The 17,664-nt window shown below is 36.5% G+C and overlaps 1 protein-coding gene across 2 annotated transcripts in view; it reads left to right on the forward strand.

Annotated features, from left to right (window-relative positions):
- Positions 1-17,664, forward strand: part of itih2 (inter-alpha-trypsin inhibitor heavy chain 2) — a 27,690-nt gene continuing 10,026 nt past the window's right edge. Inside the window, exons 1-18 of one of the 2 annotated variants that reach the window (XM_053650200.1) lie at positions 1-171; positions 263-304; positions 1,598-1,636; positions 2,452-2,624; positions 3,543-3,647; positions 4,783-4,945; positions 5,049-5,285; positions 5,600-5,716; positions 6,318-6,486; positions 6,680-6,805; positions 6,987-7,168; positions 8,238-8,423; positions 8,851-8,990; positions 9,423-9,595; positions 10,869-10,982; positions 13,945-14,058; positions 15,558-15,756; positions 15,884-16,056. In XM_053650200.1, coding sequence (XP_053506175.1) covers positions 76-171; positions 263-304; positions 1,598-1,636; positions 2,452-2,624; positions 3,543-3,647; positions 4,783-4,945; positions 5,049-5,285; positions 5,600-5,716; positions 6,318-6,486; positions 6,680-6,805; positions 6,987-7,168; positions 8,238-8,423; positions 8,851-8,990; positions 9,423-9,595; positions 10,869-10,982; positions 13,945-14,058; positions 15,558-15,756; positions 15,884-16,056 — 2,548 coding nt within the window. In that variant the 5' untranslated portion in view covers positions 1-75. Of the gene's footprint in view, positions 172-262; positions 305-1,597; positions 1,637-2,451; positions 2,625-3,542; positions 3,648-4,782; positions 4,946-5,048; positions 5,286-5,599; positions 5,717-6,317; positions 6,487-6,679; positions 6,806-6,986; positions 7,169-8,237; positions 8,424-8,850; positions 8,991-9,422; positions 9,596-10,865; positions 10,983-13,944; positions 14,059-15,557; positions 15,757-15,883; positions 16,057-17,664 lie in introns of both variants that reach the window. The other variant, XM_053650199.1, reaches the window with a different exon arrangement.

A 17,664-nucleotide genomic window follows, 5' to 3' on the forward strand; every position in this document is an offset into this window, starting at 1 on the left:
GTGTGCGTGTGTGCGTGTGTGAAACATTGGCCATTTTGCCTTTTGCTGGACGGATTTCTGTTCTGATCGGCCACCATGAAGCTCCCAGCACTGCTTCTGCTGGCTGCCCTGCTCTTCTCACAAAGCTCGGCGTTCGAGTTCATTATTGATGGAGAGTGGGAAGATGAGTTGGTAAGTGAGCCAGAGGGTTTTTGTGAATTGACAATGGGCTCAGTTTATATAACAGACGCTTACATTTTTTGTGTTTTTCTTGTTTCTCTAGTCAGATCACGATGATCATCTTAAAGAAAGTCCCAGATACAGAGTAAGGCGTTTGGTTTTTTTTTTTTTGATTCATTTATAATTTATAATTACTGTATGAGTAGAGAATATAAGAAACGGTCTGTATAGTAACATGAGTGAATGTAGACATATAATACTTAATAAAATGAATGCTCATCAAATAATATTACTATAACATTTGGAAGAAAATGAATGGTCTACATTTCTAAAGAAACATTGACCTTTATTGATTGTATTATGGAGTTGCTGCATGGTCATGAATTAATATATTTAGGCCACAATATTTACAGGTCACAAAACAGTATCTCATAGCCACGACTTATGTGGCATCAAGTTTATTATTTTGCATGAACATATATATATATATATATATATATATATATATATATATAAAAGTCTATTGATGTTGATATGGGCTAAAGGTATGTCTATGTCGCAATGCCATGTCTTTAAGCATCATCAAGATTGAAGAGTAATGTTATCAGTCATCTCCATGCTTAAGTTCCTGTGGACACAATGGTCTAAATAAAAAATAAAAATACAAAAGTTGCCACAATTAGCATGGAATAGAAAGTTAACTCACTGCCGATTAAATCCTATCAAATCATAAAACTTCTTTTCTGGAGTAAATGATCTTGTGGCTTCAATATATTAATCCGTGGTCACATATTCTTAAGATATAATCTCTATGTCACCTCAGCACCTCCGTCCTGTATCATTATATTCCAAAAGTATTAACTGTTTGTGAAGTGTAAAATGATCCTGAATATCAGTTAATGATTTCCTTCGATTTTGATCATCAGTTAAAGTCCAAAAGTGTTTGTGCACTACAAACAAGCATTTTTACTTCATCAGTTATCATTTAAAAAAATTAATCAAATCTGTATAATTTTGTCCGATTTTACTTTCAACACAATTGTTATTCATGATTAATTATCTTTAGCAAGATGAACAAGACACTTTTGACTAGTATAAATCCAAAACATTGTGTTTTTCGATAATGCACAAGACATAGAAGTGCACTGATGAGTCAATATCGGTGTTAGTCGTTAGGTTAAATGTGTTTGATTTAACTCAAATGTGTTTGATTTAAATAATACATTCTCTGAATATCAACTGAGTATTTTGTTTTTGATTACAGGTTGAATACGTTAGCCTTCACAAAACTGATGGAATGCCGAACATAGCCGCTAGCAGTAGCTAAATAAGATCCTTATACACCTTAACCTGCCATAATATTTGCCTGTCTTTGCCTGCTTTCCTATTTGTAAAGAATATTTGATATATTTATTCCCCTCCCCCCTCTTATTTGTAGAGAAACATATTGATCAGTGAAGAAGAAGAGGACTTTGAGGTAGCCGTTGTTTTGTTGTTTGACCTCATTTCTATGAATCTCTCTGTACTAACACACTAATCAATGGCTGTGTTTGCAGAGCCCAGAGCATCACAGCGGTTATTGACTTCTGCTCTGTATCTTTGTTAAGATAACATTTTGAAAAAGAACCTCTTTGTAGCTTGAATTGTATGTAATGATATTGCATGTGTAACTGTGACAACATTTGTTCTAAGAACTATTATTGGTTATGGTGATCAGTGTGATGTTTTGGTTGCACTGCTTGACTGGGATATCCCTAACAAAGTCTACATCAATCTCGTCGGATTGGATTTGATTGGCATAGTTTTGTCAGTTGTATAAACCACACTGAAGCCATTAACTCATGGAATGCCGTTTTGTGCGAATGGTGATACACACACTGCAAAATGTTAGCTTAGCAAGTGAAGATATCTTGAACAAAGGGAAAGTTCGTTTCTCATAAAGGGATTGGTATATAACACATATAAGACCATTATTGCTTAGTTCTGAGACACAGCTACTAATATCAAGCTTTAAATTGTCCTAGAAATACCTACTAGAAATCTAAACATAGGCTTCAATTTAGGTCTTAAATTTGTTTTTAAAACAATATAATGAAGAGAAATATCACTTAAATTTGCCTAAATATTTTTTCTTACATGCTAAGATATAGTTTTTGCAGTGTGAGTTTATTATGATACTGAAAAGCCTATTATCCTCATACACCCCAATGAATTATCTTAAATATTATAAATATTGAGCTATTTCATTTTTGTTGCTCCTATTTATATACTCTGTGACTCAAATTCTTGTAGGCTGTTCGTGGAGATGATATCACGGTTAAGAGCTATAAGGTGGAGAGCAGGATCACGTCGCGGTTTGCTTACACCACTGTTAAAAGCTCGGTGGTGAACTCTGGACCCAATGCACAGAGTATTGGCTTCAATGTGCAGATCCCCAAACGAGCCTTTATCAACAACTTCACCATGTAAACACACACACACACACACACACACACATATTTATATATATGCATGAAATAAATCCTTTATGTTGTGTAGTGATGTGTGTATGTGTGTAGCTTAATAGACTCATAAAATACATTTAGAGGTATTTCTTATCCATAATCTATATGGCCAAATAGCTAAAGATATTCTTGATAGTTGTGTTAAATTGTGTTATCTTTTTGTGTTATAAAGGAATAAAACACGAATGCTGTTATAGTAAAATCCTCAGCAACAGGGTGGTATGATGTGTCCTGCCCTATAACAGCACATTCCAAAGTGTGTTAGTCCTCTTATACCACAGCAACTAACAACTACAATGTTTTTATTTATTTATTAAAGTACAACAGGCCATACGTTTTGTAACATATTTTTATCCATTTATAGTTACATTTAAAGTTGTGGAAACAATCCAGGAAACAATTTAGTTGGTCTTTGTTTACGTTACAGCAGGTATAACCTGTCGTTCCCTCATTTTCTCTTGAAGTTAATAAGACTTGCAGCTTGTAACCAAGAACCCACAACATATATTACACCAGCCTCGGTCGTTGCTGTAATGTATATGTGATCAATAAAGACTCATTTCCCATGATGGAAAAGGAAAGGTACAGCTTTACCACTGACTGTTACAAAGAGCTGATACTGAATATTACGTCCATAAATGTTACATAAACATATTCTTACAGAAAACTTCACTAAATCAACAATTCAATCATTTCTAATCCAGTTTCTTGTCATTATGCTTAGATTACGTGGAACGTCGACTGCACGAGTGCATGTGAATGAGTTGTTACTATAGAAACACGTTAGATCATATTCTGACCAACCAGATATAAAAATTCAATCCCAATAAGACGAATGTGTTAAATACTTTTGTTCTCTTATACGGTATTTGTGGTCAGGAACGTCAACGGGATCACATTTGTCGGCTCAGTGAAGGAGAAAACGGTTGCTCGTAACCTGTACGCTCAGGCAAAAGCCCGTGGCAAAGCTGCAGGCATAGTCAGGTATTTCCCACAATGCACCAGGGCTAAAATTCTTACATATCTCACCCAGATTCTTTATTCTGCCATTGACTTACATCTCTCACTAACTTTTATATTTATATCTCTGATTAGACTTCCTCTACTTTCCTTCCACCCTACTGTCCATCCATCAGTCTACTCATATTAATTTATCTCTTACTGTGTCTACTCAGTCATCCATCCATCCATCCATCCATCCATCCATCCTGCTGTCATCCATGCATTCATCTATAAATTCAATTTAAAAAAAATCCATATGCCTAAATATAATCCATAATTCTATTCATCCATCTATCTATCCCTCTATCTCATTCATCTGTTCATTTTGCCTATTCATGCACCCATAAATCTATCCATCCTATCCTCTGTCCACTCTGCTACTCATCATTACCATACATCTATTCCTTCCTTCCATCCATCCATCCATCCATTCATCCATTCATCTATTTATCCATAAATTCACCATACACATATTTATTCCTCTGTCCGTTCTGTTAGCCATCCATCTATTCATTTATCCATAAATCCATCATCCACATTTCTATTCTTCTGTATATTCTGTTAGTCGTCCATCCATCATCCATCCATCCATCCATCCCTCTGTCATCCATCCATCCATCTATTGATTTATCTATAAATCCATCATCCACATTTCTATTCCTATGTGCATTCTGTTAGTCATCCATCCATCCATCCCTCTGTCATCCATCCATCTATTCATTTATCCATTCCTTTGTCCATTTTGTCATCCATCCATCCATAATCCCATATATCCATCAATCCATTCATCCATTCATCTCTTCCTCTGTCCATTCTGTCATCCATCCATCCATCCATCTATTAATTTATCCATAAATCCATCATCCACTTATCCATTTCTCTGTCCATTTTGTCATCCATCCATCCACAATCCTATAAATCCATCAATCCATACATCCAAATATCTATTCCTCTGTCCATTCTGTCATCCATCCATCTCTCTGTCCACAATGCCATTCACACATTTTTATTTTACATGCACCATGGATTGATTTGTCCCATCCTTCCATCATCATCATCATCATCATCATTGCTCTCTCTCTCTCTGTCTCTGTCTCTCTCTCTCTCTCTCTCACAGGACTAACTCTCAGGCTATGGAGACTTTTAAAACAGAGGTCCACGTCCCAGCGGGCAGCAAGGTGGACTTTGAGCTGCACTATCAGGAGATGATGCAGAGGAAACTGGGTTCCTACACACACACTCTGCACATACAGCCGGGTCGTCTGGTGCCACACCTGAAGGTCACACACACACATACTCACACACACAAACAGAAACAATGCAAATACACTGTGTTGTTCTCCACAATATCTATAAAAAAAATTGTAAATGGTGTTTTTTCAGGTTGATGTGTATATATTTGAGCCTAAAGGCATCAAGTTTGTGGAGGCACCGAATACACTGGGTGAGCATTTTGAAGGCCTGACTAAGATTACACACACGAAAGAGAAGGCCCATGTGGTGTTCAAACCCAGCCTGCAGCAACAGCGCAAGTGTAGCAATTGTACTGACAGCGCTGTGGACGGTGTATTTACTGTCCGATACGATGTGGAGAGGGAAAGCAATGCAGGAGAACTGCTGGTAAGGACAAACTCATGTCTTTATGGGCGTTCTACCTTAAACAATGCATTACTATAGTTAAGTATCTTTTATATATTCACCTATTTATATACATGAACTTTAACTAAAAACTGACATCTCTTTTAAGAATTGCAATAAAAAAATTCTATTTATGTTACAAATGTTTGTTTTTAAGAAAACACACACACACACACACACACACACACACACACACACACACACACACACACACACACACATATATATATATATATATATATATATATATATATATATATATATATAATTTGCTGGCTCTGTCCTCCCTCTCGCAGGTGTCTGATGGACATTTTATTAATTTCTTTGCGCCGTCCGATCTCTCTCCCCTCTCCAAAAACATTGTGTTTGTGATCGATGTGAGTGGCAGCATGTGGGGCCTGAAGATGAAGCAGGTAGGATCATCTATTTATTAACTTTGATCAGGGGTTACAATATTAGAGTGCAATATTAGAGCCCCCTAGTGGTTGGAGTGCAAACTAAATTTGATAGTTAAAACAAAACTTAGGCCATCTTGTGGACAGAAAAATATAGCAGTCCAAGAAAATACATATACAGTACATTAGTTAAATAAGTACAACAGTACAATACGTTATAGGGATTGTTTTATGATGGCGCTTAGTTCGTATGGACTTATATATAATATATATATATAATTTAAAAGAATAAATGCCCTTACTTTAATCTGTATCCCAGAAGCTGTGTAGTGATTAAAGCTTGAACTAAAGTTAAACTACCATATGAAAAATTAATATGATACTATTAAAATGTCTGATATGGGTTTATATGTGTATTTATACATATATCTAACAAAGATCTAACTTTGATACTAACATGATTCAGTGAATCTACATGCTGTTAAAGCCACATTATCTTGTGCTACAAATGCTCTGTTTAATTGGTCTCTTCCTATGTTTAGTTGATCTTGTGTTTATTTTATTTTTTTTAATTGTTGCTATTTTCCACTTCCTTTTCGCCCTCTAAAATTTCTCACAGACGGTTGAGGCCATGAAGACTATCTTGGATAGCCTGACTATGGACGACTATTTTAGCATCATTGACTTCAATCACAATGTTCGCTGCTGGAGTGAGGACCTCGTCCCAGGAACCTCTCTACAGGTGGGAGAAGCCAAGAAATACATCCAGGACATCAAACCTAATGGAGGTGAGCGAGTGAGAGTGAACGCCATCATCATCTTAGCATTATCACTGAATCTTCTTAGCTTGTCCCTCTGAGAGAGCGGAGAAATTAGTATACATTGACTCTCATACACAGATTTTATTTGTAGACATTTTGCAAAGTTATATAAGTCAATTAGTGTGTTTTCTGAAATTTCTCTATTTCACATTGACCTCAGGCACCAACATCAATGAGGCTCTGCTGAAGGCAGTACAGATGCTTGTGAAGGCACAAAATCAGGGCATGATCGACGAGCGCTCCGTCTCTATGATCATCCTGGTGTCTGATGGAGACCCCACAGTGGGTGAGGATTCTTCACACGCACTCTACTCCTATTTACACACACATTTAACAGCTTTACAAATTCCCTACCCGCCTGCAATGAATCGTCTCCATCTGTTTATACACGCCGGTGATCATTTTCCAAATGTTTGCATTTTACTCTCTTCTCTCGCTCTCTACTTGTTCCACTCCATCCATTCTAGGAGAGATAAAGCTCAGCACCATTCAGAAGAACATAAAACGTGTCATGCGTCAGGATTTCTCTCTCTTCTCTCTCGGCATCGGCTTTGATGTGGATTTCGACTTCCTGGAACGCATCGCCATGGAAAACAGGGGCTTGGCCCAGAGGATTTATGCTAATCATGATGCTTCAGAGCAGCTGAAGGTATCAAAACCCACTTTTCTTATGTTTTCTTCATCTGAGTAAGAGAACATATAATATCTTTATATCTCTGTTATCTCTGTTTTCTCAAGTTTTTACAATAACTCATTTGGCAGAATCCAATCCAAGCATGAAGAGTTGGAGCAGTACTAGCATTCAGGAGTTCCTTTTTTTTTAATGCATACAATCTTGTTCATTTGGGGGAAATACTTCAGATACAAATATGTGATACACTCTCAGAAAAGAAAATGCACTCAACTGTATGTTTCAGGGTACAAACACTGAGGTGGTACCCCCAGGGATACCTGGGAAAATGAATGTGGTGTGTCTAGTCACTGATATAATGTAGATAATAATAACCTAAGAACCACCGTTATATCTTTAAGGGTACATTTAATTAAAATATATATATTTAACTTGGAGAAGAAATCGTACCCTTATAGTATGCTTTACTTGACACTGATCACACATCAGACCGAATTATTAAATGAACACATTACCACCCCGAAGTGGATTATTTTAGTAAAATACTATGATTTTGAAGTGTTTTTTTTTTATTATTTATTAATGAACATCACATCACATCATGCATTTGAACTGTTTCTAGTTACATTTAATGTTATGGAATAGCTGTGAAACAAGTTAGTTCCTTCTATCACGTACGTTAAAAGCTCCAATAAATAGTCATTTCGTTCCCCAGGCTTTGTTTTCTTTCTCTTGAAGTAAATAACATAAATACAGATTGTCATTGAACACTCTGTCTGTTACAAAGCACTGACACCTGAGACTCCTTCCTGAAATGTTACGTAAATATCTCTTAAAAGATAGCTTCACGATATCAATGATTATACAATTTTTGCTTTGTTAAACAACAACATATTTGTTCATCTGTTTATTATTAGCCCTGTGTATAAGCTGTTACTACAGGATTTAAACTAGAACATTAATATAAACGTATACTTTATGTTACAGCCAGAACCACTGTCATGGCCATGCGGTTAATTAATCCACTCTGATTCGAGAATTCAGCCACACTGTGATATAATCATATATTTTGTCTGTCTGTCTGTAGACGTTCTACAGTCAGGTGTCATCCCCTCTCCTGAGGAAGATTTCTGTCCATTTCCCAGAAGACTCTGTGACGGACGTCACTCAGAATCAGTTCGATAATTTCTTCAAAGGCTCGGAGCTGGTCGTTGCTGGCAAACTCAAGCCCAGTGGGTCCACCACACTGCAGGGTTTCATCACTGCCTCTGCTGTAAGCCCCTGTTCTGTCACTCATAACTATTAGTTTAGCACAAGGGACCTGCTGTAATATTTTCAAACAGGATGACATGAACTTCCATGAAACACGCCAGTGATAGTGGACGAAATATTGTATATGGTCAGAGAAACCGGGAATCTTGGTCAAGCAACATAATGTACCTGGGAATAAGATTTTTGTTGGGTCATCTATATTATTATCTGCCATTATTATTATCCTGTTTGTTTCTAAGTCAAGTCACCCCAATCTTAATCAAAACAAAATCTGCAATCTATAAACCTTTCTTCTCTTTTGAAATTGCAGTGGCTAACATTTTAAGTTGTATTACTACATAGTTAATGTACAGTGTTTCCAAAATTCTTGGTTTGTATTTTCAGTAGGGGTTGTAGATGTAAAATGTACTGTTTATTGTCCTATCAAGGCCACCATCGACCTAACCATTGACACAGAGGCAGACCTCCAGGAACTTGACACACTGCTCAGCCAACATCAGCATTCATTTGCTGGCTTCGCCCGCCAGATGTGGGCCTACATCACTGTCAATCAACTGCTGGCCGAGCGGTGAGACGACAATTGTGTTAAACACTTACGTTTAATTTTTCTTATCACATAGTAAGACTTCAAATAAACTGGGCGAGACACTGCAAATATTTTTGTACTGATTTGTACAAAAATTTGAGATTAATAAAAGATTTAAGGATATGTTGTCCGGAAGCTATTATATTTTGGATACTAACTAAATTAGATACTTCTTCTGTAAGTGGTGCTGTACAGGGATTGTCAGTAAATTTGTATGTTTAGTAGAGAACAAAGAGAAAAAAATCATTTTAAATGTATTCAAAATAAAATTACAGCAAAATTGCATGTCCAACATAAAAACCATATGCAATCTATTCAATTTCTTTAAAAAAAAAAAAATAAAAAATCCAATGGCTTTCTTGTCTCACTGTCCTAAACATTCTTTACGCTTAATGTGAATGTTTCTGTGTGCAGCTCTGTGGCACCCACAGCAGCAAAGAAGCGGAAGATCACACAGCGGCTTCTCGCCCTGTCCCTGGAGCATCAGTTTGTAACTCCTGTCACTGCTTTACTGGTGGAGAGTGACAGAGAGAGACTGCTGGCTGACTCACCCCGGGACCCCAGACAGGGCTGCTGCTCTGGCCCAAGTAATACTCATCATAATTTATTTTATTATGATGATTAGATTCACACATACATAGTTTGTATTGTGAATTTGTGCACTCTGCTCTTTAACTCTATTTAACAATCCCCATACAAAACAGTACTTTTTTTATTTGTATGTAGAATATTTGGTGCATTAGAATATTTGGTGAGTATGCATGTAAGTTGTGCTCAGATGTACAGTGTGTGTTTCCGTAACACTTTACAATACAGTTTTGCATGAGCACACGAGACATTGTTGTCCATTACTCTCTTTAGACCTTGACTGGCTAAGTAAAGACAATACTCCAACCCTGTGCTCCTCTGAGGAGACCTAAATAACGCAAATATATATATATATATATATATATATATATATATATATATATATATATATATATATATACATACATATATATATATATATATATAAAATTTGTTTGTTTATTTATTTATTTATTTATTTACCTAATATACCTAATACACCTCAACCTATTGGAATATGTTGAGGTATATTAGGTAATAGATCTCCAAGAGGAAGGTAAGGCTTTGTAATTGAGAATTATTGTGAATATTATCATTAATTAATCAGTAGTTATTATAAAAACAGCATATTTAGCTAGTAGGTCTGCAGGAGAAATGTTAGACTCAGTAATTACTGCATAAGACTCAGTTTATTACTGCGTAGTTAATAATAAACTCCTACTAACATATTTACTGAGTAATTAACTAGTAGGTTTATAGTATTTTTATAGCATATTAATGAAGAACTTATTCGTTCCTGCTTAGTTCCTGCATAGATACCTATTAGTTATTGAACAGTATTGTAAAGTGTTACATCTGTTTCTATATTACCTGTTGCTGTGGAGTTTCATGGTTTGATGTGGGGAATAAAACTAAGTGAAATCTTAAGGTGCTTGATATAAAAGATAAGTACACAAGGAACACTAAAATGAAAAGTCAGATTATTATGAATTACACAATCATTTTTTTTCTTTTTGCAATTGTTTGATATCCATGAGAGCAGGCCATTTTTGTGAATTTTTTTTTAACAAAAACTCAAAAGGTTAAAAAATAGGGACAATATTTCACAGCCTTCTTTGCTCATATTTACCAAAGGTGCCAATATTAGTGGAGGGCACGGTATGTATTTACAGTATATAAATATATTTTCGTTTTAAGAATAGCTTTTAGGTATATTTTTTAATGTTGTGTATGTGCAGTATTATTTAGGATTCCCCTCACTGTTACTCTGACCCTCTCTTTCTTCCTCAGTAGGTGTTAGACCATTTCATGTGTTAGGTAATCCTCCTACAATCCAGCCTCCATGGGCAATCCCCACTGGAACACCTGGCCCGGATCAAGTTAAAGGAGAAACTGTAATCACTGTCGGTATGTTTACTTAATGGTGTCTACTTGGAAAGCATGTTAAGGATTTCAGTGTTTTAAGAACAGAGATAGGGACAATACCATCTTTACACTGAAATTTCATGTCATCTTGATTGTGATTGAGTTAAGCTGGCCTCGAACTTTGTAGACATGTTTAGCAGTAGAGACACTGAAACACTTGAGTCAAAATCTGAAGAGCTACAGAACTGCACAGTTTAGAGTTTTCCCAGCTCCAGTTAATCTGATTCAACTTGATAATTACTGATAAGTTGAGCTGAATGTAAACACTATATGGATGGTACACCAATGGTTAATTCAATTCAATTCAATTCAATTTTATTTGTATAGCGCTTTTTACAATAGACATTGTCTCAAAGCAGCTTTACAGAAATATCAACATGGTATACAGATATTAAAGGTGCGAATTTATCCCAACTGAGCAAGCCACTGAGTGGCGACGGTGGCAAGGAAAAACTCCCTAAGATGTTTTAAGAGGAAGAAACCTTGAGAGGAACCCGACTCAGAAGGGAACCCATCCTCATCTGGGTAACAACAGATAGTGTGAAAAAGTTCATTATGGATTTATATGAAGTCTGTATGGCCTTAGGAGCAGCCGTAGTCCCAGCAGTCTGGAATTAGAGAAGATTTGAGCTCCATCCAGAGGCAGAAAGGATCTGGATCTCTAGTATCTCCATAAATTCATGTGGGGCTCGGCGAAAGGAGAGAGGGAGAAAAAAGATAATTATGACTGCGAAGTAGTAGAACAGAATCTAGTCAGGGTAGGCTTGAGTAAACAAATACGTTTTAAGCCTAGACTTAAACACTGAGACTGTGTCTGAGTCCCGAACACTAATAGGAAGACTGTTCCATAACTGTGGGGCTCTATAAGAGAAAGCTCTTCCCCCTGCTGTAGCCTTCACTATTCGAGGTACCGTCAAATAGCCTGCATCTTTTGATCTAAGTAGGCGTGGCGGATTATATAAAACCAAAAGGTCGCTTAGATATTGTGGCGCGAGACCATTTAGTGCTTTATAGGTTAATAAAAGTATTTTATAGTTAATGCGAGATTTTACTGGGAGCCAATGCAGTATTGATAATATCGGTGTGATATGGTCGTACCTTCTAGTTCTAGTTAGGACTCTAGCAGCTGCATTCTGGACTAACTGGAGCTTATTTATATTCCTACTGGAACATCCAGACAGTAAGGCATTACAGTAATCTAATCTAGAGGTGACGAATGCATGAACTAGTATTTCCGCACCATGTAGTGACAATATGTTTCTTATTTTAGAAATATTTCTGAGATGAAAGAAGGCTATCCTAGTAATATTATCTACATGAGCATCAAATGATAGGCTGGAGTCAATAATCACTCCAAGGTCTTTAACTGCTGCACATGATGAAACAGAAAGACCATCCAGAGTAACCATGTGATCAGAAAGATTACTTCTAGCTACACGTGGGCCTAATAAACACTTAAGATAAACAAAACAATACTATCTATTTAAGATCATAGAAAAAGTGATGATCTGGCATACCTTTCATCTTAGAGCATCACTTGTTAATTCATGCTTTATAAATACCAAGTCAAAAGTATGTATTTTAGTCTGTATTTTAGCATTTTAGCTATAAATTGGCCTCATTTATTAATCTTTTGGTAAAATTGTGCATAAAATAAATAAATAAATAAATTCCCACAGGATTTACAGATGTTTCAGTAATGCTAATTTTCTTTGACATGCATAAAAGTCCAAACACCCATCAACTACCACGTGCATTTCCACTTTTACATACAGCTGATTTAAATTTAGGGGTGATCACAAAACTCCATAAAATATGCAAAGCTCACAGAGAAATGAAAATGTCAAAACGACTACAAAAAGGCGAAAGAATGTCTAGTACGAATTTCCAATAAGATAGCTCAGCCACTTCAGCCTAGACACACTAATTTTTCCTCCTGTTAAAGGGTGGCATTGAAAAAAATAAAAATCAAATGGTTAGTCTTAATTGTCTCAAAGTACGGATTTCTTTTGGATTGCTTTCTTTTAAGTCATTAATATAAAACGGCTGAGTTTTCTTTACATGTGTGTGTGTGTAATTGAAATACTTAAACCTGACAGTATAAATAATGGTAGTGACTCTGGCTAATTATACAATTTGAAGTCTATCCAAAGACGGTTCAAATTTGTGAGTATTATTAGACATAAAATTATTTACCTTAAGGACTTTGCAAATAAATTTGTTGTAGTCACCTTGATAAATGTCTAATGGTATCATTTAAAATAGGAATTGGGTATTACTGAACTAACAAATGTATTTTTTTCTTATTATATTAAAAAAAAAACAATGTCTATGTTGAATGTTCAATGTGAAAATATATATTTTACACTAATTAGGTTGTTGTAGAACATAACATATTTGTCTTTTATCTCTAGGTTCAGTTGATTTAGTCTACAACTGCACTAGCCTTTAATTCAGCACTCACTACAGTCCCGTTAGGATGTGATTCCTTATTTCACCTGTGCCTATTTGTTTGCTTTACTACCCTGTAAAACAGGATAATTCATTTAACAAAAAAATTTGAGGAAACTAATTACCTCAAAATTTTTAAGCTGATAAATCAATTTCTTTAAGCCAAATACACTTAAATATAACAAAAAATTTAACTCAAACTTTGTAATTTAAAATAAATTGTTGTTATATTTAAGTGTATTTGGCTTAAAGAAATTGATTTATCAACTTAAAATTTTTTAGGTAATTAGTTTCCGCAAATTCTTTTGAGTTAAATGAACTATCCAGGTTTACAGTGTAATAGTACTGTAATCTGTTTGGGGCACTAATAGTTCTTCACCTGTAATAATACACAAGAAACTGCAGGTGCTTGAAAGCTTTTGTCTGGCAGTGTATACAAATATTCAGATCTATAACTCGTGTTCATAAACATGCTGCTGTTTACCTACCGCAGTGGAGAACGACCCTCACTTCATTGTCCACCTGCCCAAGAACAACATGGACATCTGTTTCAACATTGACTCCAAGCCGGGACACGTCCTTAACCTGGTCTCTGACCCTGGAAGAGGTAGCACTCTCAAACCTTCTCAGTCAGATGTATATGCACTCTTATAGGAAAGTCTTGCACACTTATTTGCAAGTCTTTCCTGCCCTTACTAGAATAGTTTTGGTCAAATAAATAAATCTAATTCACACAATGATCAGAGTAAGAGGGATCTCTTACCTGGTGTTGCTGGTCATCCGAAACATATTTTGTTCCTGAAGTTTGCTTCTTCGGGGTTGTACTAGAGTCATGTTGTTAAGTAAAGGAATCTCTAAATCTTTTCTGTAAATTCATTCCCAAGTGAGTTTATACTTTCAGTATAAAATCTAACATAAATCAAATTCCCTCTACTTCTAAATAGGGATAGAATAAATATGGAAAATGTAATGAATGGACAACATCTAACTGCAATTTCTGGTTCTGAATATAGAAAGAATTTGTTTTGAAGTAAATACACAATGTGGTTTCATCTGTTTTCAGTCTAGTGTGGTTTATAAGGTTTAGAAACGAATTTGTCATGCAAATTATAATGTCACATAACTTCCCTGCTGGTGTAGCAGCTAAGGATGATTGGGCAAGGAACCAACACAGCCAATGGGGGTTGCACTCAGTGTCATTCCCAAACCCGGATAAAACAGGAGGGTTGCACAGGAAGGACATCCACATAAAACCTGTGCCAGGTGGTTACACGCAATGCTGGTCCCAAGCCCAGATAAAATAGGAGTCAGTCACATAACTTGACATACATCAGGAAACAAGCTTTTCAGGGATGATATGACACGGTGTATAAAGTGAGCAAAACGTAAATCCTTTATTAAAGTCTTATTTAAGTTTAAGATAATGCTGTGGAAATGAGTGCTGGGTTTTGATCATTTTATTGCTATAGTTTAAGAGAAGACATGTTATAGATCAAATGTATCAAAAAAATCTGAAAAATGTAATGTCTTGCCTTAAGGTCAAACTGCATCACTTCCAGCTGTACAGTACAATGCTATACTATACTATATTGTGGGAGGCTGTGGCTCAGGTGGTAGAGTCGTCTACTCATCGTAGGGTTGGTGGTTCAATTCCTGGCCCACATGAATTCCACATACCAAAATTGTTGTTTCTACCTGTAAAGTCTTGCCTTAAGGTCAAGAACGCCAGGTTGCTCCTGATGGCAAGCTAGCACTCTGCAGACATTGGAGTGTGAGTGTATGTGTGAATGGGTGAATAAGAACCAGTGTAAAGCGCTTTGACCCACTAAGATTACAAAAAGCCCTATATAAGTGCAGATAAGAAAGTAATAAGAAAGTAATTCTGGTAATCCAAGATGGCCACCTCAGTGTTCAGAGGTGTTCTAAACCATGCTTGCAAGTCTGTGTGACATATATATTGTATGTTTATATTGGTATATAGTGGGATATATAATAAACTTACCATATTGTTAGCTATCCTATTCTCATAGTTAAAACTGGAGAAGCAAATATCATTCACCAAAACATATTTTTGTTAAAATAAAATGTATATATCCCTTCATACAGAGATTACAATCAATGGCCAGTTGGTGAGTGGCAAGAAAATGAAAAACAACAAACTGAACACATACTTTGGCACCATCTCTATCTACGCCAAAGGAGTGGGGTTGAAGGTTGTGGTAAGCACCAGCAGGATCGACCTGATGGAAGGCAAAAACAATCACTCTTTTTCCTGGGGAGCCACAGCTAATCTCATCCTTAAGAGGTACTAGAATGTTCAGTACAACAATCACTTCTGTAGTGATTGTAGAACAACAAAGTTCTCAAATCACTCTCTACACCGTATTTACATTACCTCATTAAGTAACACATGCATTCCGTTTACACATCAGGGTGATAATTTCCATCCAGAAGGAGGACAAGTTGACTGTGACGGTTGATGGTAAGATCTCAGTGATGGTGCTGCTGCATCGCGTCTGGAAGAAGCATCCATTTAACGTGGATTTCCTGGGATTCTACATGCCCAGCACTAACCAGTACTCACCCCAGGCCCACGGTCTGATCGGTATGTATGAAGTTTTAGAAATGTTTATTTTGTGTAGGGCAGAAAAAGAGGAAACAGTGACGTTCGAATTCCAACAGGACAGTTTTTCCAGTGTGCTTGTTTCCTAGTTAAGCACTAATAGCTAGCTGCTAAGAAAGATTGCATTAATTTGTTGGTGAATTCTGCACTCAGAGAGCAGACACGTGGCCTACTGTTTGTGTTGGTGTGCAGCAGCATGGTTCTGTGAATTCATTTCAACATTCATACATTTTAAACTCAACCGTTTCATTTTTCCAGCATTCTCCAATTTCTTTACTTCCTGTATTTTAGAGCACAATGGTGAGTTGCTTGTTCTAGGGCTTGTTGCTCTGATGGAGTTGGATGATGGACATGATCAATACCCAAATTGCTTAGGACTAGAGCGTGTTCGACAAACACTTACACAGCCTTGAATTAACTGCAGCACAGTGTCAATTTTTATGCTGGAGGTGTAACTCAAAGGCTGTGAAAGACTTTGAGAGAGCCTCTGACTCAACTATGTATCAGTGCTTGAGTGTTTCTCACTTTCAGTAGAAAGCACTAGCAACACCTTGGGTAATTCTGATCCTCAGTAGCGGACTGCGTTGATAGATAGCATGATTCTTATCCTCAATAGAAACAGTATCTGCATTCAGTTGATTCTCAAATAATAATAAATCACGTGTGTTATTCTTAAATAGTGGATGCAAATAAGGACTTGAGTGAGTATCATACTCAAGAACAAGCAATAGCAATGCTTTGACTGGTCGTCATTCTTCATAGAAGAAGGTATTAACTTGTTCTAAGCACTTTCCAAGAAATGCATTGTTTGGAGAATGCATAAGAACGTGCTAATAACCCTTGTACCAACGTTAATATATCATCTCCTCTAGTTCTACAAGGAAAGCAGGAAAGATTCACAAAAATACTCTGCTCTCATGGATATGAAACAATTGCAAAACACAACACAGGTTGATACAAAACAAAAAACTTTATTAAATACAGGTGTGCAACAATTATTGGCACCCTTTTATTCAATACTTTGTGCTACCTCCCTTTGCCAAGATAACAGCTCTGAGTCTTCTCCTATAATGTCTGATGAGGTTGGAGAATACACGACAAGGAATCTGAGACCATTCCTCCATGCAGAATCTCTCCAAATCCTTTAAATTTCGAGGTCCACGCTGCTGGACTCTTCTCTTCAGTTCACCCCACAGGCTTTCTATGGGTTTCAAGTCAGGGGACTGGGAAGGACATGGCAGGAGCTTGATTTTGTGGTCAGTAAACCATTTTTGTGTTGATTTTGATGTATGTTTTGGATCATTGTCCTGCTGGAAGATCCAACCACGGTCCATTTTAAGCTTTCTGGCAGAGGCAGTCAGGTTTTCATTTAATATCTGTTCATATTTGATAGAGTCCATCATGTGCCATGTATCCTAACAAAATGTCCAGTTCTTCTGGCAGAAAAACAGCCACAAAACATTAAACATATGGCTACCTCTCTGTGTGCCAAAACTCTGGTGTTTATTACCAAAAAGCTCTATTTTGCTTTCATCTGAACCAGACCATAGAACCATCCTATTTGAAGTTCCAATAGTGTCTGGCAAACTG

This window comes from Ictalurus furcatus, chromosome 19, assembly GCF_023375685.1.
Source record: "Ictalurus furcatus strain D&B chromosome 19, Billie_1.0, whole genome shotgun sequence".
In the NCBI taxonomy this organism is placed as follows: Eukaryota; Metazoa; Chordata; class Actinopteri; order Siluriformes; family Ictaluridae; genus Ictalurus; species Ictalurus furcatus.